Genomic DNA, 23,874 nt, shown 5'->3' on the forward strand with positions numbered 1-23,874 from the left:
ACAGAGAGTTCTCTGTATTTAACTGAGGAGATATAATTTAAAACAAATAACCATACAGAGAAGTGCCAACAGAAGTACAAAGTATATACAATGTATTATGTAAGTCTGAATAGGATAGCTGTGCTTTAGGAAAAATTAATATGCAAGATATGCGGTAGGAGTAAAATTTCACAGTGACTTTGATTAGAATCTTGAATGAAGACTGTACTGTCTCACTGAATATAAAAGGGAACATTGATGGCAGGCAGAAGAAACATGTATATATGTGGTCTTCCTGCTACTGCCTTTATTTAGTTCTGCAACTGTATCCGAAGACAATTGAACCATCAAACTGCTTTGATCCACTCTAATGTTTCTAAATTGCAAATTTCATCATTTCTTTCTCTTGCTTAATTTTTTCTCAATTCTCCTAATGTAGTTCAGAGCATTTCACCTGTACAAAAAAAGGTTTTTTATAGTCTGACTGATTGATTATTCAGTGTCATCTGATAATTTCCAATAGCTATTTGTGAGTATATCTCAAGTCTGTTGATGTTTGTAAGGGCTATGTTCTCACAGCACAGAAAATCTCCTTCTTTCTCCTTCCACTAATGTTACCATAAGTGGTTAACTGGTTACTAATAAGAAAGAGAGCAAAAGGAATTAGCATTTAATTGAATAAACTGGGGCACATGAGCCTGTTTGCTACACCAGGAAGCTGCAGCTCCACACCCCCTAGTATCGCAGCATTGCTCCACCAAGGGGATTAACACTCCTTCCCCCTCCATGCCTGCCAGATTGTTGGGAGGCACAGGAGGAGGTGCCTGACCACAGAGGCCTGTCACTTTAACTAGAGGATGGATCTTTCAAAAGCCCGCAAAAACTTGGGTAATTGATTGGTTATTTTGAAAAAGCACCCGGTCTATCCTAAACCCAAGCTAATATAATCTCAGAGGAAAAAATAAACTCTCCTCTCCTCCCCTCCTCTCCCCTCCCCTCTCCTCTGCTCTCCTCTCCTCTCCTCTCCTCTCCTCTCCTCTCCTCTCCTCTCCTCTTTCCTTCCCTTCCCTTCCTTTCCCTTCCTTTCCCTTCCCTTCCTTTTCCCTCCCTTCCTTACCTTTCCCTTCCTTTCCCTCCCCTTCCCTCCCCTTCCCCCCTCTCTCCCCCCCTTCTCTGCCCCTGTGCCCCTCCCCCTTGCTTAGTGACCTGCACTCACCCTATATGTTGGCACATTCTCTCTTGCCAGGAACGCGTGTGAAATGCAGGTCTAGCAGCCATGTATAAGCCCAAAGGACTCAGCTTTAATATGAAGCAGAATCTCTAGACCTTAGCTCTCTTTCTGGCTTTGATTTTCCATGACAGGATGGAGAGAAATGGGAAACTGTAAATTCAGGGGTAGATTCCACCTGAATAAACCTTCTGCATCACAGCCTCCCATGCCTAGGTTCTTGGAATGCTTTCCTCATGATCCTGGGGAAGAGCCTGATTCCCACCAGCAGCACTAATTCCTACTTGCTTTTTAAGACTAAACTCTAGTATCATTAAATATTCAGAGACACTTTGATGAGATTAGGTGGGCACTCCTGTATTGCTTTGTTCATACTTTTTTTTTTTTACATTTATCAGATTGTGCCATTAGGATGTGGCTTACTGATTTGCTTCTTGCCCCTGAGGTCTCTTCTTGCTGGTAACCATATCTCTTATCTCTGCCTCACTGTGAAGGGCACCAGATATAGGGACTAATAAATAAAAATTATATTCTGAAATAATTTAAGGTGTTCTCTAGTACCTTAAGAAAGTTAATGTTCTCCATATTAAGTAGTTATTAACTCTTTAGAAATCATAGAATTTAAGTATTCCAAAGAAATTTAAGCCTATATAATGCAGTGTTTTTAAAAATATTTTAGCCCATGACCCACAGTAAGAAATAGTCTATATCACAGCATGGGACACATACACAATCATATATCTAAAACAACAGTTTTACAATATAATACACTTACTACTTTACTACTTATGATATAGTAAAAGATACCAAAGTTAATCAGATAATATTTTACTATTATTTACTACAAAAAAATTAAATAATACCAAAATAAACCAAATAATAAACCAACAAACCAAAAATTGCTTTGTGCTTATCCACAAAAATGATTTCAAGTCTCCCTAATGGTGACCACCTCTCCCCTATTTGTTTTAGTGTAAACTCTCCCCACATTTTAAAGATAAAAGTGAAATCTTGAGAGGTGGCTTGTCCATACAAATGAGTGCAAAGTTGTATCTAGACTCATTTAAATCTCATTCTACTGCTCATTCCACTACACAATGAAAAATGACACAACCTCTGCTAAGAAGCTTTGCATATCCAACTCATCTACTCTTTGAGACTACATCCCTTGGGCAAAATACCTTTACTAATGAATTCAATAAGTAATATTCTTATTTTATCTCTAAGGCACAATCCAGAGTTTTTGACAATACCTGTTTTAAAAACAATACTGAGCAGCCATGTATAGCAGGTCTAGCAGCCATGTATAAGCCCAAAGTAGACTGTGGGCTCTAAAGGACTCAGCTTTACTGGTCTGGTCTGGAATGCAATTTAAAAGGCTACTTAAAATTCTCAGAACTATAAACTCTAGATTAAAGTTGATGAGGCTTCAATATAGCAATTCTGTCTGCAGTGATACTTTCAGAGTGGAAAAGTGAGTGAGTAGAGATGATGTCATAGATTGGAAAGAGAAGAACCACTTTGACATAAAAGATTTAGCACAGAATTCTGAAAAAAAAAATGAGAACAACAGAACTTCAAGCTCTTTACTAACTAATTTTTTAAAACTAAAATTGTTAGCATATCATATTTCCATAAATGCTCATTAAATAAAATAGTATTTTTTTTCCACAGCACATTTTGTCTTATTGTGCCTTTATCTTGGTAAATAGGAAATACAGTTTGTTGTATTTGACATGTAGTCTTCCTCAGGCTCATGCCATTGTTTGAGGACAAGAACACCTATCATTTAATGTCAGAGTCTATAGGCCTAAAGTATTATATTTAATTAAAAACAAAATCAAATAATTGCACAATTATAATTATCACAAATTCATGAATAAATTTGTTACATTAGTTAGTGTAGAACATGTGGGAAATTGATGTCTGTAGGGAGGTCAAGACCTCTTTGAGAAGCAAAGTTAGACTAACCAAAAGTTAGGATGAAATCATTCTGATCATTTCTGAGTCTATAAACCAATAGCCTGAAATTACCTAAATTTAAATGTACACAAATTATTTACCTTAAATTCATTAATTGATCAATAATTCTGGAATTCAATTATGACAAATGTCACACAGACTCTATATTTTGTTAATATTTTATATGAATATTTTCATCATTTCACTTATGATATAGAAATATAATATTCCTGTTGCCACCATACTTTCTATTATTTGGAGTTGAAGAAATAAAAATTCTAATAGATTCTCCTCTTACATTTATATTTTGTTTTACCAAAATATACTTCAATAAACAACATAAGAAAATTTATACCAAGCTATTGATCATACTAAAGAAATTAAATGAACTATATTAAAAAAGACTTCACTTTCTGGAGCATAGGTTTTTCTAAATGTTTAAATATAATATAGTAAACTTATTACTGCATATAATTTCTATTTCTATTATTTAGAAAGAAAAGACTACATTGATTCCTTTTGTTTATAAAAACTCTTACATTTAAAAACAGCAAAGTCAAACTTTAACACAAAATACAATAACAAATGAAAAGCTTATTTTTAAAGCACTCTCCACCAGCCAACATCTGTCCTGCCTGTCCCAGGGGTTATAAACCTCCCCGTTCCCATTGTTAACCCTGACTGAGAAAAGCCTCAGGAGTACTTACGCATACATCATGGACCCAGGACTGGGGCAACTTCTATCCAGTCACCATCTGATCTATATCAGTCAAGTCAAGGCTAGGAAGCTGAAAAATAATGACAAGTCATTGGCAGCAAGAAAGGAAACAAGTCTGACAGGTTTCGTGATTGAGGTCTGCAGCCTGATAAGAGCATGATCAATGTTGTGACAGCTGGTTCCACAGAGAAGCTCCAAGCAGTGGAGGGCACAAATGTGCAACCAGTGATGACTCATACCGCCGCACTTTTCCAGTTGGGGAGGTATGATCAGCACTGAGGTGTGGCCCCAATTTGTTTTCAAAACAACAACAGCAAAACATTAAAGTACATTGATAGGACTTCTTTCTCATTAAAATTTTATGTCTCTTCCCTTTGAGGAAACCCTGAGTTCACAGTGGTTCAGGAAAGACCTAGGCTACAGGCCAGGGTGCTTGTTTTTATCCCCTTAGTCATGTGACATAAGAAAGCTTAGCTCCTTGGGACTTAGTTTCCCTATAAAATACAATTGCAGGGCTGTACTGGCAGTTTCATTTTATATAATACTATTCATTTTTAGCTCTAAAGAGAACACATTTTATTTCAAGATCTTTTTATCCCCAAAAAGGCAAATAAAAGAAAGTTTTAAAAAAAACCCTCTTTTATTCTTTCCCACCATGGGAGATACTGTAGTTCTAGTGTATGTAAATTCCCCATTATTTACACATAATCACTTTAGGTAATTATATTCATCCACAGAAATCTTAGTCTGAACACATGAACTTTCAATGAAGATCAGTAAAGTTGTAGGAAGGATAATTTTAAGAGCTATTTTAAAGTCTCAGAGCCAGGAGGTGTTAAAGAAAAAAAGCTATAAACACACAGTTTGTTGCTCATGCAGAAAATCTTTATTTAAAATACTATAAATACAATATTAATATAATATTAAAATGTTATTATAATGTTCTGCTAAGCCATTGATATATAATATATTCCCTAAATCATTTTGCAAATGAATAAACTGAAGCAGATTGTCAATATTAATAATTATAACAATAGGAAAAACAGATGTAGCAAAATAATTTTGAGAAGGGAAAAAATTCTGAATGAATAGTTCACAAAACTTTACATATCACTTAACTAAATCAAAAATCATAATTAAATTTAACAAAAGCAACTTTGTTTTTTGGAACTTTAATTTTTATTCTAAAGTAAAACATTATAAAAATCTAACAAAAAAGGTGCTAAAAATCTATTTTAATTTACAATTATGACCAATTATTATTTTGATATTCTATATAGTAGTACTTATGCTAACTTGAAATTAGCACTGTGCAAATATGCTTGTAAAGGTTTTAATGGTTACATTAAAATATTTCTCAATAATATTCTCATGTTATTATTTGTTAAAATTCATGAAAATATTCTCAGTTCTTTATAATAGTAAGTAATAATACAATAGGAAATATACTCTGTGGCTTAAGTGAAAAAAATTATGCTATAAAAGAAGCATGTCCAAAGTAAGAACAAGAACCAGCACTGAGGTTCTGGAATGAGGCATGTAGTAGGTACATGTTTCTTTTTTTATTTAAGAAAATCAGCATTTTCTTAACTAGAAAAGACTGGGGGGGGGTGGAAATTCAGAGATAAAGAAATGCTTATCTAGTGAAAGATTACAATAGAAGCTATCTCATTTTTAAAAATTCAAAAATAGGGACTGAAATGTCTCCCACAAGAACCTTTCCTGCTACACCATTCTTTCAAGTTATCTTCTATTTGGTTTTAAAAGTTCTATTTCTTGTTTGTTTTTGGTTTTCTCCCTTCCTTTTACTTTTAGTGAATATGTGAAATAATTCATTTTTATTCTCTGTGTTGGAGTCAGGGGTGGAGTTCACCATGCTCCCAGCCGGATGCCACGATTCAGTTCCTAGTTCTATTGTTAACTAACTGTGTGAACTTGAGAATGTTCTTAACTTTCCACATTTCAGTTTCTCCCTCTGTAAAGTGAGGATAATATTTGTACCTATTTTTAATGAGATTGCAAGCCTAAAGGACTTAAAATATTTCCTGGTCCATAATAAAGCCGCCCCGGCCCCCCCCAAAAATCAGATATTTTATTCTCTCTCTACTCTCATTCCCTCCCCCACTCCAGGATTAGCTCTATATAGCTAATCATTTTCAATATACTACAAAAATGATGTTTTCCAAACTCCTCTCTCTATATGGTTCTATTTTCAGCAACATATTTGTCTCTAGTTCTTTGCTTTACTTGTAACAAATAAAGACATTGATGTATTATGTTCTAATTAATGTAGTATAAGAAGATTTCTCAATTGATGTTCTTATAAGGCTGAAAAACTAACAGCTAATTCTGAGCATTAACAGGCATTAGTAATTTGTACTATAGTAGTGAAGTTACTCCACGTGAATTTTATTCCATTGGTGCTCAACACCCTCAGCCACATGTGGGCAGGCACCATACTGGTTTCTACTGCAGCATTGTTGATTGATTTATTGTGAGTCAAAGACAATGAGTGTATGATGTAAAATGTCAATGATGAAAAGTCGACAATAAGAAGTCATTACACCAGGACATTAAGGGGAAAGTTAAGACATTCTCAAACCTATTGATAGAGAAAAAGATAACTGGAGTCTATAAAGGGATTGTGTACATTTCCCTATAATTACAGACTTGATAATAATTAATAAAATGTATGAACTTAAAGTAATCAGAAAAGAAAAAATTTAACCTCATATTTACTAATAGCCTAAGTTCTGAGAGTTTACCTTACATTTTGCTTTGTACTTATTAAGGCCATTAGTGTAGTATTTTTTCATTGAAGAATGAACGTAGGGGATTTAATGAGGATCACACCTTCACTCAAGTGAGCTCTGCCAAAGGGTCATAACACAGAAGAGAGGTAACTCTTGAGGGAGACAATAAGTCCCATATATTAGAGTGAATGCATCACTGGCCAAGAAAAAAAAGACCATTTTAGGTGACCTTTCTCTAATATATTGTAAGAGTTAAAAAAAATTATTTATCCAGAATATTGAGGTAACAAAAACTGGGGACACTCACTGTAAGATTAACTCTTCTCAATAATAGTTTCATGTGCTCATTAAATTGTGGAGCTGAGGTCAACAAATAATATACATACTTTTTTTGTTTTTTAATTTCAAAGAGTAGACCTTGGAATTGTTTGAGCCAATGTTCAAGGTAACTTTTTTTCCGATTCTAATTGTTTCTTTAAGAAACCTTTATTTTTAAACAAAGTATATATTTCAGATACAAGAGAAATTATTTTGTCAATATAAATCACTTAATTTTTTCATTATAACTATCTTCAAAGTTTAGACATATTGTACCATCATTCAAACATAAAATACTAAAATGATGTCCTTGCTGATAAATATCTCTCATGATAACTAAAAGAATTTTTCTATTTTAAGCAGTATAATGAGACTTCAGGAACTAACTAACATAGCATTCTTTGGATGGTCCTCTCATGGTTTTTAAGGTTGCTGTTTTCAACTATGTAAATAATAGAATTAAGTAACATCAAAGATGAAAAAGATATCAATTTTTCATATCCTAGAAATTTTCAGAAGAAGGGGAAGGGTCATCAAGGAATATGCATAAAGGGCTCATGGACAAAGACAATGGAGGGAGGGGTTGAATGTGACAGGTGGGGATGGGCAAAGCAGGGGGAGAGTAACGGGGGAAATGGGGACAACCATAACTGAAAAACAATAAAATTTTTTTTTAAAGAGAAATTTTCAAAACCACAAAATTTTACAAAATTTTAGTTCTTATTCTTTATAATTAAACATTATATTTAAAGATACTTTTCTACCTAAGTTATTTTACAAGTAATTTTAAAATGCATTTTTATATGTAGAATTCACTTTTTTATATTTTGTGATCTATCTATAATCTAGCTAAATGTTGGGAATGCAGCAGATACACAAGTAGTTACACTGAAATGGACTGACTATTACCAGTAGCACTGAGAATCTGCTTCTCATAATCAAACAACCTGCCACTAATCTGATGCTCTGATAGTTATTTATTTGCTTGATAGTTTATCTGGAAGCCTCAGGAGAAAGTACATAGGTAAGGCTGTTTATGTGAAAAAAAGTTGTTTGCAAATTTTCAGGACAGTTTTGATAATGTTTCTATGCCTGTACTGTTTCCTTTCTTCCTTCTTCCCTTTCTTTTTTTCATTTTTTCTTTCTTTCCATACATGCAACTGCACTGCCTTATATGGATAAAAATTAATAATGTAGACTCTAGAAGAAAAATCAAGGAGAAGCAAGAAGAGGAGAGACGAGAAAGAGAAGAAGACAGAGAAGTAGAAGCAGAAAAAGAAAGACAAGCAGAAGAAGGAAAGATAGGAAGGAAAGAAAAAGCAAGAAAAGAAACAATTCAATTTAGCCCTGGCAGGTGTGGCTTAGTGGGTTGAGTGCTGGCCCGCAAACCAAAGGGTTGTTAGTTCAATTCCCAGTCAGTGCACACGCCTGGGTTGTGGGTCAGGTCCCCAGTAGGGGGCATGTGAGAGGCAACCACACATTGATGTTTCCTTCCCTTTTTTTTCTCCCTTCCTTCCCCTCTCTCTAAATATAAATAAAGTCTTAAAGAAGGAACAATTCAATTTAGATTACAACACATATATTCTTTTTGGCCATATAGTTAAAAGTTTTCACAATATCTTTACTGAGGGGGCAATACAAATTTCTATGAAGGTTTTGTCATTTATCTTATATGGCTGCACTTTTGATTTTTAAATAATCGAGTAGTTATATCTGTATGGTTCTCATTGCAAAGTATGTTATCCTCCAAAGTAATCAAATTGCTTTCTCATTTTTAGAAATTTTCAAACTAAGAATTCTTCTAGAAATTGGACTCTATTTATTCATGAGTAGTCATTAAATAATGTTTATAAAATATATACTATGTGCCAAATGTTTGTTAGTTGCTGAGCACATTATATCAAAGAAGATTAATTTCTGTCTGCAAAGACCCTATAATTGATCACAGAAGGCAACATCAAGCAGTTAATCATAGTAAAATATGTTGTAATAGCTGATGTACAATTTGCTACAGGAGCATGCCTGACGGCAATGAAGATTCCAGGATTCAGAGAAGCCAAACAAGCAAATTTCCCTGTCAGCAAATATTCACAGACTGTTCTATTTCATTCTATATTTGAATGTTTAAGTGTTACTGACCTTGCATTTCATATTGTGCCAAGTTAAAAAGCCTTTATTCTCTGTAAAAGCTTTGTGAGATATATGACTATGACTCTATAGAATATTTTTAAGAAATATTTAATTTATTTGTTTTTATAATATAAAAACTTATTTCAAGCCCCATTTTAATGATTAGTAATAAAAAATGGGGGAGAAGTAGGGAGGAATTTTTACTCAATGCTTTGTTTTATATATTAGGTACAAAAAAGCTGAAGGATACATAGTAGGCTCTAGAAATAGAAATCTAGTTTTCTAGTGTCAGACTGTATTTATAGCTTCAAATTATGCATTGTACCCCAATATTCTTTTAACTCATGATTATTTAACTTTCTTTTAGGTATTGCAGTACTTTAGTCTCAAGAGTTTTAATAACAATAACTATGATAAAGAAAATGTATATTTTAATTCAGATTTTAACTTAATATCTAAGGTAAACTGGTTTGATTTGGATTCTGTTTTTCCCTCAAAATCTTATGTTTAGTAGAAAGAGAGGGTATCATTATAAAATTTTATGTATTTGTTAACAACTTTTAGTCCAAGTGGAGAAGAAATTTGTAGAGATGTAGCAATCTGGTTAAGAAATATTTTGATCTTTTTGTTCTTTAATAAATAATATAGAATTAGGAAATTTCTCCTAAACTGAACATTTGCAGATGAATTTTATAAAATAGGTATAAAACTGTGTGTCATTTGCTTCCAGAACTGTTAGTGTTTTTTTTAGTGTGAATAGAGTGTGTTCCAATATTTTTCAAGTGTGTTTTATTCACATTTTCATGTGATTTGTTTCTTGAGTAACTTCACTACAAGCTTAGTGGGTCACCTTTTACTAGCAATTTAGATTAAGTGATTAAATGGCCTTATTTCACCCACTCATAAGCTGCTAGTATTCAGTAAAATGCTGTAATTTTCAAGGAAAAGTGCAGTTTTAAATCATATGAATAAACAAATTTATGAGGTTAAGTTTAGTCTATTTGGGCTATTAAGATAATGTTGAAAATAAAACTTGGAAGAGTGGGATATTTTCAAAGTTGAATTTTACTCTTAATTTTTGTATTATTATTTATAAAACATTTCTATGGAAGGATATAATCTGAGACATTCAATATGGGAATGAAGAAAGACTTAGATAAATATTTGCCTCTACTCTCAATTTGTTGAATTAAGTTATCAACATCATGATTATACTTAGAGAGCTCAGTTTTCTCAGTTTGCTAAACTAAGATTGGTTGCCCTAAACTGTGTAGATCCAGAAGGTGATATGATTGGTCCATTCATATCCCTGTTAATTACATTTAAGATAACATCTAGGAAATATTTCCTGCTGCCAGAAATTTTGAAGAACTATTCCCAAGAGCAAGCTTTGATTTTTGCCAATTTACCTTCAAATCTGATATATTCTTCAAAGAGAAGGGTTTACACTTCCTGAGGGGGGTGAAGCACAAGGTCATCGGCAAAGGTATGGGAGAAAACTACTAGAATTTATTGTACATGTATTTTTTAATTTAAAGAATACTAAGAAAGAAATACTTTGATTAACACTGGAACCTTCATTCAGCCTTGAATGTCAGGCCATATGTTACGAATGGCGTCCCAGACACCCTGAGGAATGGTGAGGGGCTCAGTTGACAGTGGCAGTGACATTTGTTGGTTTGCTGTCATCATATTTTGTTGTATTGCAATTTATGTTTATTTGTTTAGGTGAATTATTTATGAATAAAATTATCTGGTTTTAGTTATACTCTCCCCACAAAAATAGAAAGGGTTGAATATAAATAATAAATAAACAGAATTTTGACCTATTGGGAAGTATTTACCTCTTTCAGATGTGCATGGGAGAAAGGCAAACTTTTGTTTCTCATACCTTTAAATTCACACAGTGCATCTAGGCTCTTTCTAAATTATAATTAAACTTTAATCGCTCTGCTAGTCTCTTCTTTCTCCCCATACCACTCAGAGTTAACCACTGTCATCACTTTTGTGTATACCATCCCTAAATGAGAAAGGATGGGCTATGAGTATGATCTACTAACTTTCTTTAGTGTACACTTTCAAAAAATCATGAGGTGATTCTCATTTGGAATCAAGTAGACTTAGATATTCTCTTCTTTGTCCAGTGATATTGTACCTGAGACAGACTAATCTACTTTACATTCTTATGTATCAGCTGTATCTCATTGGCTCTGATTGAGCAAAAAAAATGTGTCAAAACTGATCAAGACACCACAAAAGCTCCCCAGGCAGGATTTAATCCAAAGAGGCTAATTTGTGACACAAACACTAAATAAGCACTTATTTCTTTCTTCATAATTTTTCAATTGACTCAGGTAGTTGGTTTCTATACTAGGTCCTCCAGATTTATTTTTTAAAACAAATTTATCTTTCATGAATTAATCCTTTCTATTGACTTTATAGAACTCTCTTCTATTCAGACAACTCCTAAATCCTCACTTTACTCCTTCACTGAAGTTGTAGACCTACAGATGCCTACTAAATTTTTATTTCATTATCCTACCATGACTACATTCAATCATATTTTAAAAGATTTTCTTGACCACCTGCTATTTGCCAGGAACCATGCCTATCACATCATTTAGTCTAAAATAGTAAATATGACATCACCCTGCTCTCAGAGAATTTTGCAGTCTAATCAGGTATCTCAAAACCAAAAATTCTTTTGCCTCTGAATTTTGTTGTCTTTATCAGTGGCACTACCCAATGTCCTAAATACCTATGTTCAAAGTTTGAAAGGCATTCTTGACTCAGTCTTCAGTTTTATTCTCTGATAATTGTTTCTTCGCATTGTCTCTTTGGTCCATATATTCCTTTCTCTTCCTAGCCTAGCTTATATTATAACAGCTTTTCCTCTGAACACCATGACTCTCCTTCTTTTTTATTTCAAATTCATTTTCATGCTCATTAAAGACTAATAGTTCAAAAACATGGCTTTCATCATACAATTATTAAAAAAATCTTTTAATGTCTTCCTATTTTCTACTTTATTAATGTGTTCAATAGAACTTAAAACCCTCTGAGAATAAAATTTATTCCAATTTCATTTCCCATGATATAGCACATCATGAACTTCAGTCAAGCTTTCTCATCCCTAAACATGTAATATTCATTCTGACTTTGTAGTTTCTCTTCTATAATCACAGCCTCCTTCCCACTGGGTTGTTCTCCCTATTATTTTCTCTGAATCAAATATGATATTTGGTAAAAGCCCAATGCAATTACCACTTCCTTAATGAGATCCCTGACAGTTTACGATAGCAATTTAAAGTGCAGCTCTTAGGGACCAACTACTTTCATTCAAATCTTCTGTTCTTCCACCAACTTTGTGACTTTAAGGAAGTTATTTAATTTTTCTGTGCCTCAATTTCTTCATCTGTTTTAAAAAAGATAAAAATGGTATTTATCTTTTGGAGTAGTTGTGAGTAGCAAATGGAAAAATTAATGTAGATGTCCAGGAAAAGTATCTAACAAGAGTAATCACTCAATAAACACTTTATCATCCTCATCATTCTCATCCTCATCCTCATCAATTGTTCAGCAGTAGTGGTAAATCATTCCAGAACTATACCTTCTCCTCTGTTAGACCTCTCTAACACTTATAACCTATAGCACATAATTTATCCTTTAATGATATGCATTTTTTTCATTGCTATTGTCTTATGTATTCTAGTTTCATCTCTTCAACTACATTTAAATTATAAAGACCAAAAACAGGAAAGTTTGCTTCTGAAATGTCTTTTAGTGTCTGGTATAAGTGACTAATTAAAATTCACTGACTGATTTGTTTCATTCCATTTAAAACTATAATTCATTTTTACCCTATACATAACTTCTAGAAGTTGGAACTGTAATTTTTCACTCTAATCATTTTTGCCTTAGAAGTAAAAAAAATTTTTTTCTAAGCATAAAAATTGTATTATTAGCTTTCCAGAACTCTTTAAGAACACTTTGTTTTCCTTAGCTGCTAAGAAAAAGGAATTCTTCTAATAAATTATTTCACAAAAAATCAGAATAGCCATTTCCTCTAACACTTTTCTTCTTTTAATTGTGACTGACTTAGGTTTTGTTGTGGCTTATATTTTATTCATAAGTGGTTTATTATCTTTATTGATAATGATAATAGAGGCTCTGATTTATAATAACTTGGAAATTCCACTGCTGCTCTAAAGGAATGGCATACCAAGGCTGGAATCAGGGGTTGTATAAGCAGTCTCTTTTGCATGCAACAAATAAGGGGGGTACATTGGCTGTAAACAACTTAAAAACAAAAGGAAGTCTGATTGAAGATGGTGTGATTATTATTGTCACCATACACCAGCAATTCTAAGTATCACTGATAAAATATTTCTCCGTGTTGGGGATGGACTACTCCCACTAATGCCCCTCTCCGACCCAACCTCTTATATCACACTCTAAAATTATCCTTGTGGGCATTATATTTTTCCTGGTCAATACTGGGGATTACACACAGAGATACACATATATGTGTAATAAAAGAGTCATCTTTAATATCTACAGGTAATGGCACTGATTTTGAAAAATCTCTCTCTAATTTGATCCTTAGCCATCCAAATTTAAACTACCAAGGTACTGTTCCAGAGTAAATTCAGTAGTTCCCCTGGGATCCTGTGAATTACCTACAATTTAAAAATTGGAACCAAACTAGACTTCTGACATTGAGGAGGGGCACAGAAACTAAGGAGCTGATTTTGGCCTCTACACTAGTAGGTATAGACAATAGGGGAAATAGTACCTCAAAGCCAATATCCAGCCTGAGGGGTGGGTGTTCAATAGATGTGGGGAAACCCAAAGACTCCCCATGTTTACTCTTTGGAGTTTCTCTTTCCAAGTCTGGCCCTGACCTGAGCTCCATCTCTCTTCTCCCCCAACCATATGCCCCATCTAAATATGTACTTATTATTCTCATTAAATTCTGGCCAATTTCTTATTCCATTCCAAATTTTTATGGCACTGAGGTTTATCAATCTCCATCCCCTTTTAAACCATGTGTTTTTTTCTTGTATTTCCAGTGAGTGTACTATTTCATGCCTAATTAGCTTAATAACACATCTCAAACATTAAAAGTAATTCTCTCTTATCTACTTTTTGGTACAAGATAGAGACCAGCTGTAAACAGAGATTTAATTATTATTGTATAATTTTCAGAAATTTATTATAAACAACTAAAATTTTATCAAATTCACTTAAGTAAATATTTAGAAGAGGATGACTTATTCATTTTTCTACCTGAATTATCATTCCGTTATTTTACATCAACTGAAAAAATGATCCTAAACTTATTTCAGTAGAGATTATAGAGATTGGTTACAGATTAATACATATACTTTTTAAACTAGCTTGTGTTAACAAAGGCTATTTCCTTTGAGTCATGGTTTTTCTCATTGTTGAAATAAGGGATTTACATAGTATTTAACAGTTTTCTGTATGCTTATGATAATATGATGTGGCAGGAAATTGTAAGAGGACATTTAATTATTGAAAGGCTGGTAGGTAAAAATATTATTTTTACAAAGAAAATCTGAGCTAATTAAAGAGAAAACTGCTAAACTAATAAAATATTTCAAGATGGCTTGATTCACTCACAAAAGTGAATGTACCAAACTTAATAACTTTATTAGTATTAGCCAAGTGAAAATAATAAAATAATTTCTTTTACAAAAACAAAAAATGTGCAATGTAACTAGTGACAGCATTAAGACCCATGTAGAGAAAGCTATACACATTTTAAAAAGAAGAAAAAATACCGCAAAGATATGCAAAATAAAGAGACATACTTATATAAGCCTAAGATAATTTTTATATTGAAAACTGGCAACATATAATTAGTAAATAAACTAATATGATAGTTTATAATATCATATAAAATATGATATTTCAAAATGAGAAAATTTATTTTAGATTTGAGGATGGTAAAGGAGAGGAGTAGAGAAGACAAAGAAGAAAACAATAAAAAATAAAAGAAAGTAAGAGAAGGAACATAGGAAATCCTGAAGATTACAAAGCTCTAATGTTCCTTTTGGTGTAAACTTCAGAATGTTCTCAGATTGTAGCTCTCTGAATGCTTTTTATCTATAATCTCTCAGAGGCTCCAGTTTAGTAATGTTCCCAAATCATCACAATAAAAAAACAAGTTTATAAGACAGATATGGTATCAGCAACTAGGAGAATACTGCTTGTAAAATTAAGCTAAAGTTCCAAATTTAACTTACAGCATTCAGTTTTTTCACATCTAATCTAATACCTCAGAACACTGACAATAAAATTGGGCCCTTCTAGTCTACTAGAAGGAGTGGTTGTAAGCCTCAAAGCACGTGGGCTTAGGTCTGTGGAAGTGCTGTAACACCGTAATTCAATATTTTGCACTCAAAAAAAAAAAGATTTCACATTATCAGAAAGAGGACATCAGTAAAGAATAAATAGCAGTATACTAAAAAGAGTATTTGATTAAGAAACCAGATTTTAGTTCTTGAATGAGGCACACACTAATTTTGTATGTTATACGCTCCTCTTTGGGCTTCCATTTCCATCTCTGCCAAAGGAAAGCTTGGACTACATCATCTCGGATGTTTTTTCTATTCTAAAATAATTATACTTCTAGGATTTTAATCACATGATTATGACAAACCTAAGACTATTTGAAGCTGGGTCAAATAAAGTGCTGATCATTTATATATGTAGAGAGAGAGAGAGCTCTTCAGTGTCATTGTGGAAGTGATTGAATTAAATGACTGGGTCAAGGGATAAGCATTATGACAAAAAAAATCCACCTAAAGCACTAGCATTATACTTTTTAAAGTATACACAGTCATTAGATGTATAATTACTATGTCAATTATGTGATGGGCTGACTCACTAAATGGAAAAGAAAACATTATATTCTTGTGGGCTTCTATATTTTTAAAATACAGCTCCAAGGCTAATAACTTAACATCCTATAATTATTTAGTCTTATTTGTTATGGCTGACTTCTCCCTTGTAAAGTATTAAATCAGAGGTACTCGGAAGTTTTGGTTTCAGGACCACTTCATACACTTCCTATACTCCATAAACGACTATGGTTTATGTGAGCTATCTATTAATGTTTACTTTATTAGAAATTAAAAGTGAAAATTTAAAGTATTTATTTAAAATAAAAATAATAAACCATTTAAAATAACTTTTATTTTTAGGATTATTCAAGAAATTACGAATCGCATTTTATATCTATCTGCTCTTGAACTCATTGTATTTCCATGTATTGTTTAGATGGAAGTATTTTAGGAAAATTGTGTCTCACACAAAGATATAGTTGGAAAGAACAAGAAATATTTTGATAGCCTTTTCAAATAATTGGGGATATTCTTTGACTCTACACCAACACTTTAAAAGTGGTATTTTCTTAGAGGTCAGTTACTGTAATATAGAATCTGAAGCCATATTAATGAAATTTTTGTGCTTTTTATGTTAAAATCCATCAGTTTTTGTCACATTTTGAATGAATCTTTTATTTTTGTATAATTTTATTACACTATACATTGATTATGTACAAAGTGTTGGTTTACTCCGTTCACATAGTTATGTAGATGTCCAAAATGTTGACACATTTTGTTATACAACATCAAAAAATCATATTCCATATTATCAACACCAATCTCATTATAAAATATCTCTAAGTATTGGGAAGTTGTCAAATTTATAGGGGATTATACATGTTTTTCAAAATTCTAATTCTCATGTGTGAGTTTGAGTTTTATCACAAATGACAAATTATTAGTTGTTTCTCTTAAAGTAATGGGCTGATTTCATTGATTTTTAATAAACTGTCTGCCAGAGAACCAATCTAAATCATCATCATGATTAGTTTGACAGTCAGTCGCTCTTTCAAGTAAAAATGCTGATATATATTAAAGAGTAACTATTTCAGCTTTCAACTCAAATGTCCAAGAACTTTCCTTAAGACAACCATTGTACTTCAGCATGCAGCAGTGTTTATGCAAGCTTTTCATTTTGTTGGTTAGCATATTTAAGAGCTATACATAACAATAAAGATTTAATAAAGTTAATATTTTTTACCACTTCATCAAGAATATTCTTAAGTGAAACAGGAATTTTTCCCTGGAGTATATGAAAGCAAAAAGTATTGATGTAACGACTCCTGGCACAGCTTGGTGCCACCGCCTTGATTCACAGTGCGGTGCCTGCATTTCCAGTCACATTGCTTTTGCTCCACCGAGTGCAAATACCAACATTGTGAAACAGCAAATGAGACCTTAATTTTGATGGCAAAAGCCCATGGCATCTCAGGGCTTCATAGGAAACCATGATACATTCTTTGAGAAGAACTAAATTAAGCTTTTCCAACTAAACAAATGCCTTTACAAACCTCCCAAGACCTTTTTCATTGACTAGAAGTACATTTCTAAGCAATAAATTGAAATGCTTAATCATTCACTTAAGGTTCAGTAGAGAGAATGATATTTGAATGGGACAGATTTAAAAGGTAAGCATATGAAGTAAACTAAAAACTGTATGAGAGAAGGTGAAGGGTTTAGCCAAAAAACATGTATGCGTGACCCATGGACACAAACAATGGTATAGGGAGTGCCTGATGAAGGAGGGGGCTGGGCAAAGCGGGCAAAGGCGGGAAACGTGGGGACAACTGCCATAGCATAAACAATAAAATACAATTCCAATTTTTTTAAAGAAGTAAGCCAAAAAAAAAATAAAATAAAATAACTCACACCATAGGAAATTATCACATGGCATAAAGGAGAAAACAAAAAGATTTCAAAATATGCACGAATCCCTTTAACCATTGTTTTCCATACCTGTATTTAATAGTCCAGAAGTGGTTCTGTCATTACATAGCATCTACTTCTTTGGCTGGCAGCTGTCGAAAACAGTCCTAGAATGAAATTTTGGATTCTTTCCTCTGAAATCCAAAACATAAGAAAGACAATACAGAGTTAACCTCCTTCTCCCAGAACTTAACCCTTTACATGTGTCAGGCATGGACCATGGTTTCAGTTTCACAAGGGTTCTTGCCGGTATGAAGGTAGTTACGTGCCATCTTTCTTTAGCCAATCATAGGGCCATTCTAAAAACAACAGCTTGTTAATGAGGCATTTTCTAACACACCTATAATCTCCATTATCATTAACCCTGGCCGTCTTCCAGAGAGCGCTGAGGATAGCACACATCCCATCAGGTCTTACAGCTTCCTGCACATAAGAAAAGAACATTATACTCACTGTATACAAGGTTTATACAGTTTGACTAAAGCCTCACAGTAAGTCAGAAATGAAAATATTGATGAAAGAACTTGAATATGTGTTCCTCATTTCAAGAAATGCCTTTTTTCCTCATTCATATTCCTTTATTTTGCTAAATAAAATGAATGGGAAATAACCCCTACAATAATAATTTTTTAGAATGTTCTTTCTTAGTACATAAGATGACTGTGATTATTATTTTTCCGATGAGACATTACAGCATGAAATTAATACTTATTCAGTTGTTAACCACTGAAAAACACATTTTTGGACACTAAAATTTTGAAGGATTGAGCAGATATTTTTATTACATAAATTTTTATTCACAGTACCTTTAATTTTTGATTAAACAGATTTAATCAGAAGATTTCAAAGGTTATTGAGCAAATACCCTAAGAAAGTAATTTGTAGCTACATTTTGGCTTTAATTTATTGCTAATTAACAAAGGAGATATGTTCAGACTAGTATACACTGTGCTCTTCTTATTATAGGGCAACAATTCAGAAATTTTTGGCTGAATTCTCTACCTTTTTCCAACCACTAACGCTTGCAAATTTTTGGGCTCAACCTTCATATATCTTCTCTATCACAATTATTCTGACTTTCATTCACTTCACTGCTTCAAATATACCATCTATATATTCATGATTCCCAAATTTACACTTCCAGTCCTGATCTCTTCTCTGAGAAGTACACTTGCATATCTAAATCTCTACCCAACAAACTCACCTGTATTTAACATAGGCATCTTATACTTCATACATCCTAAACCTAACAATAAATTCTCCCTAATCCTCACCTTTCTGCTTTTCTCCATCTCAGTAAGTGACACTATTTTTTACCCAGTGGGTCATGACAAAAACCCTACAGTAACCCTAGATTCCTCTTCACATTCACTCCATTAGGGAATTCTAGAGTTTCTACCTTCAAAATGTATATTCAAGTCTGACCACGTATTTCCATTATATCACCAATACCATCCTAATCAATGGTCAGTCAGCTGAAATACTGTACTACCTCCTAACTGACGTCAATGCTTCTGTGATTGGCCCCGTTCAGTCTGTCCTGTCAACAGTTGTCAGAGTGATCTTATTGAAATACTAGATTATGTTGCTACCGTGTATAAAACCCTCAGTGTCTTTCAACACAGATAAAATTCAGTCTCATGTTGGCTTATAAGACTATATACAATCTTACCCTCCTACTTCTCTGATCTTTCCAAACTCATGTCCTCTAAGTTCCAGCTATGTTATCCTGAGTCTGTAATTTCTGTTCTCTCTCCTTTGAAAATTTACTGCAGATCCTTTCACATCTTGCTCCTTCTCATCTCTGTCTCAAATGTCACCACATCAAAGGGGCTTCTCTGACCATGTTGTCTAAACCAATGACCCCATCCCTCCCTATCCTCAACCTCTGCTTCTTTCCTTTTCTTAGCATGTATAGGTTGTTCTTAGCATTTATAGCAACATGGATTGTGGCCTCTCTAGTATATACAGCAGTTGTAAATATTGTTGAAGTAATGAAATAATCAATTACTCATTCATAAGGACTTTGTCCATAAACATTCCTCTTGTCCATAAACATAAAATCTAATTGAGGCAGTATCACCAACTATACCTGGTAACCACGCTTATACAATTCCTTAATTATAAACCACCAGAATTTAATGCTGGAACTAAACTACATAATATTTATAAATTTTCCATATATATTATAATAAACAAACACCAACCAAATGAAAATAAGTAGAGGCTATTTATTCAGAGTTTGCTATAGCAAGGTCGTCAGCAGAGCAGGGGGGGAGCTTTATAGTGAAAAAAGAGAAAGGCATCAGGTACACCTCAATTGGAGACTGTAGGCATGGGTTAGCTGGGGAAGAGCTAACTAGAAGTGCAGCATACTATTTGATTTGATGGGGTGCGTGTTTAGGTTTCTCTGTGTGATCCTAAGTTGGAATCAGGGGAAACTAATAAAGAAATATCAGTTATCAATCAAGTTATTAATCAAGTCATAGTCACTTTGAGCTAATTCCTTTTTGTTGGGTCTCTTGAACCAATTGCTACAGATAGTGAATTGCCTTTCTGGGCTGGTTGCTGAAGGCAATGGGTCAGTTACATTTTTTTACGTGGCCCGGCCACTGCCTATTTGTATATTGTCTCACGGTAACTTTTAATAAATTATTTATAATTCATTGTATATTTTAAAATATAGTTTTATAATTACAATATGTTTAAGTAGATTCATTTAGTATTTTTGTCATCTTTTAAAAGTCTCTAGTTAAAGAACACTTCCAGGTATCGCTATTGATAAATACCTAGAAAAAATAGATACATTTAACAATGGCAGTTAAAATTCTGGGTGCAAAAATTGCTTACTTAAAAATAGAAAGAGCATCCCAGGGATGCAGGGATAGTTCAATATACGCAAGTCAATAAACATAATACGTCACATAAATAAAAGACAAAAACCACATGATCATCTCAATAGATGCAGAAAAAGCATTCGATAAGGTACAGCACCCGTTTATGATCAAAACACTCAGCAAAATGGAATAAATAGGGCATTCCTCAACGTAATAAAGGCCATATATGAAAAACCTACAGCCAACATCATACTCAATGGGCAAAAACTGAAAGCTTTCCCACTAAGATCGGGAACACGACAAGGATGCCCACTCTCACCGCTTCTTTTCAACATCGTATTGGAAGTCCTAGCCACAGCGGTCAGACAAGAGAAAGAGATAAAGGCATCCAAATAGGAAAGGAGGAAGGAAAGCTATCATTGTTTGCAGATGACATGATAGTGTACATAGAGAACCCTGTAGACTCTACCAAAAAAACTCCTCAACCTCATAAGTGAATTTGGCAAAACAGCAGGATACAAAATCAATATTCAGAAATCAATGGCATTTTTGTACATCAGCAATGAAATAGAAGAGGAAGAAATCAGAAAAAAATACCATTCACTATAGCAAGAAGAAAAATAAAGTACCTACGAATAAATTTAACCAAGGAGGTAAAAGACCTGTACACAGAAAACTATACAACATTGAAAAAAGAAATTAAGGAAGACACAAATAAATGGAAGCATATACTGTGCTCATGGATTGGAAGAATTAATATCAGCAAAATGTCCATACTACCTAAAGCAATTTATAGATTCAATGCAATCCCTATTAAGATACCAATGACATATTTCACAGAAATAGAAGAGACATTTCAAAAATTTATATGGAACCATAAATGACCCCGAATAGCCACAGCAATTTTGAGAAAGAAACACAAAGTAGGAGGGATCACAATACCGGACATCAAACTCTACTACAAAGCCACTATACTCAAAACGATCTGGTACTGGCACAAGAACAGATCCATAGACCAGTGGAACAGAATAGAAAGCCCAGAAATAAGTCCAGGTCTATATGGGCAACTAATATTTGACAAAGGGGACAGAAGCATAAAATGGAGCAATAATAGCCTCTTCAACAAATGGTGTTGGGAGAGCTGGATGGCTACATGCAAAAAATTGAAATTGGATCATCAGCTGACACCATACACAAAAATAAACTCAAAATGGATAAAAGACTTAAATATGTTGCACCACCATAAAAGTCCTAGAGGAGAACATTGGCAGGAAACTCTTAGATATCCCACGCAGCAATTTTTTCACTGATATGTCTCCTAAAGCAAGGGACACAAAGGAAAGAATAAACAAGTGGGACCTCATCAAAATAAGAAGCTTCTGCATGGCGAAAGAAAACCAGCAAAATGAAAAGGGAGCCAACCCTATGGGAAAATATATTCGCTAATGACACATCAGATAGAGGTTTGATCTCCAAGATATACAAAGAACTCACTCGACTCCACTGCAAGAAGACAAACAATCCAATCAAAAAATGGGCAAAGGACCTGGGCAGATGCTTTTCCAAGGAGGAAATACAGAGGGCCCTGAGACATTTGAAAGGATGCTCTGCATCACTAGCCATCAGAGAAATACAGATCAAAATCACAATGAAGTACCACCTCACACCGGTCAGAATGGCCATCATAAACAGATCCACAAACAACAGGTGCTGGCGAGGCTGTAGAGAAAAGGGAACTCTAGTACACTGTTGGTGGGAATGCAGACTGGTGCAGCCACTGTGGAAAGCAGTGTGGAATTTCCTCAAAAAGCTGAAAATGGAACTGCCTTTTGATCCAGTGATTCCCCTGCTGGGACTATACCCTAAGAATCCCAAAACGCCAATACGAAAGAACCTATGCACCCCAATGTTCATAGCAGCACAATTTACAATAGTCAAATGTTGGAAGCAACCTAAATGCCCATCAGTAGATGATTGGATCAAAAAGTAATGGTACATTTACACAATGGAATACTACACAGCAGAAAGAAAAAAAGAACTAAACTTCGCGACAGCATGGATAGAACTCAAGAACATTATGTTAAGCGAAATAAGCCAGGGGACGAAAGACAAATGCCATATGATCTCACCTATAAGTGGAACCTAACCAACAATACAAAGATACAAGGAAAATAAGACCAGCAGCACTGAAAGGAAAAGAAACCAACAGAGACAAGAGGGAAGGGGGGGCAGGAGAAAAGTAAGGGAAGGGGAAAGTCAAGGAACATATAGCAAGGACTCATGGACAAAGCCAAAGGGGAAGAGTTGAGGGAGGGAGGGAGAGAGCAAGGGAAAGTGGTGGGGGGTAGGTAGAGACAAATGTATTTGAAAAAATAAATTAATTTAAAAAAAGAATTAAAAAGAACTACAAAAGAAAAAAATAAAAATAGCAAGAGCATTTCTTAAAATGGCTATGAAGGCACAGAATAAGGTGAAAAAGCTATTCCACAGGAGTTTTATATAAAAAGAAAATAACAGAGACAATATAATAAAAAAGAATAGTCAAAAATTTTTGAAAACATAAATCTGCGGATTAAAGGGCCTACAGAGTTTAAAGTAGGATAAAGTGTTTTTAAAAGTCATCCTCTAAAATATTTCAGTAAAAATTAAGAATATCAATAACTAGGATAAACTATCAAATCAAACAAATAAAAATTCAGCTTCCCCATTAAAAGCACAGGATGCAAAAGGGAGAAAATAGAACAGTATCTTCAAAATTATATGAAAATAATATAGAACCTAGAATTCCATTTTCTAGATATGTGATTGCTTAAAGAGAAAGAAGAAAACATTTTGCAGTCACTGCCTATCTTTCCAGCTAACTCTGTCTTGAAACCTGACCCCAACAATTCTTGGACCCCACTAGGACCTTCAATCTATTGAGCCTGCTCACCCACATCAAGTCCTCATTTCCTTCACTACTGGGTTAAGATTGCGCAGCCCTTCTACATAGTATTCCTTGTATATACTCTCAATTCTCTTCTCTCTTTAAATTCAAGACTCTAATCTCAAGTGGTCTCTCAATACTATTTAATAATCCTATGTCTATATTAAATTCTTACAATGTCCT

General features: G+C 33.7%; 1 protein-coding gene across 1 annotated transcript in view; it reads right to left on the reverse strand.

The window, feature by feature from the left end:
• LOC129065514 (transmembrane protease serine 11F-like) overlaps positions 1 to 23,874 on the reverse strand; it is a 98,217-nt gene that overhangs the window by 50,219 nt on the left and 24,124 nt on the right. Inside the window, exon 2 of the mRNA XM_054566746.1 lies at positions 18,269 to 18,351. Coding sequence (XP_054422721.1) covers positions 18,269 to 18,351 — 83 coding nt within the window. The remainder of the gene's footprint in view (positions 1 to 18,268; positions 18,352 to 23,874) is intronic.

This window comes from Pteronotus mesoamericanus, unplaced genomic scaffold (assembly GCF_021234165.1).
Source record: "Pteronotus mesoamericanus isolate MK-2021 breed Mesoamerican mustached bat unplaced genomic scaffold, CSHL_Meso_final contig_180, whole genome shotgun sequence".
Classification (NCBI taxonomy): Eukaryota; Metazoa; Chordata; class Mammalia; order Chiroptera; family Mormoopidae; genus Pteronotus; species Pteronotus mesoamericanus.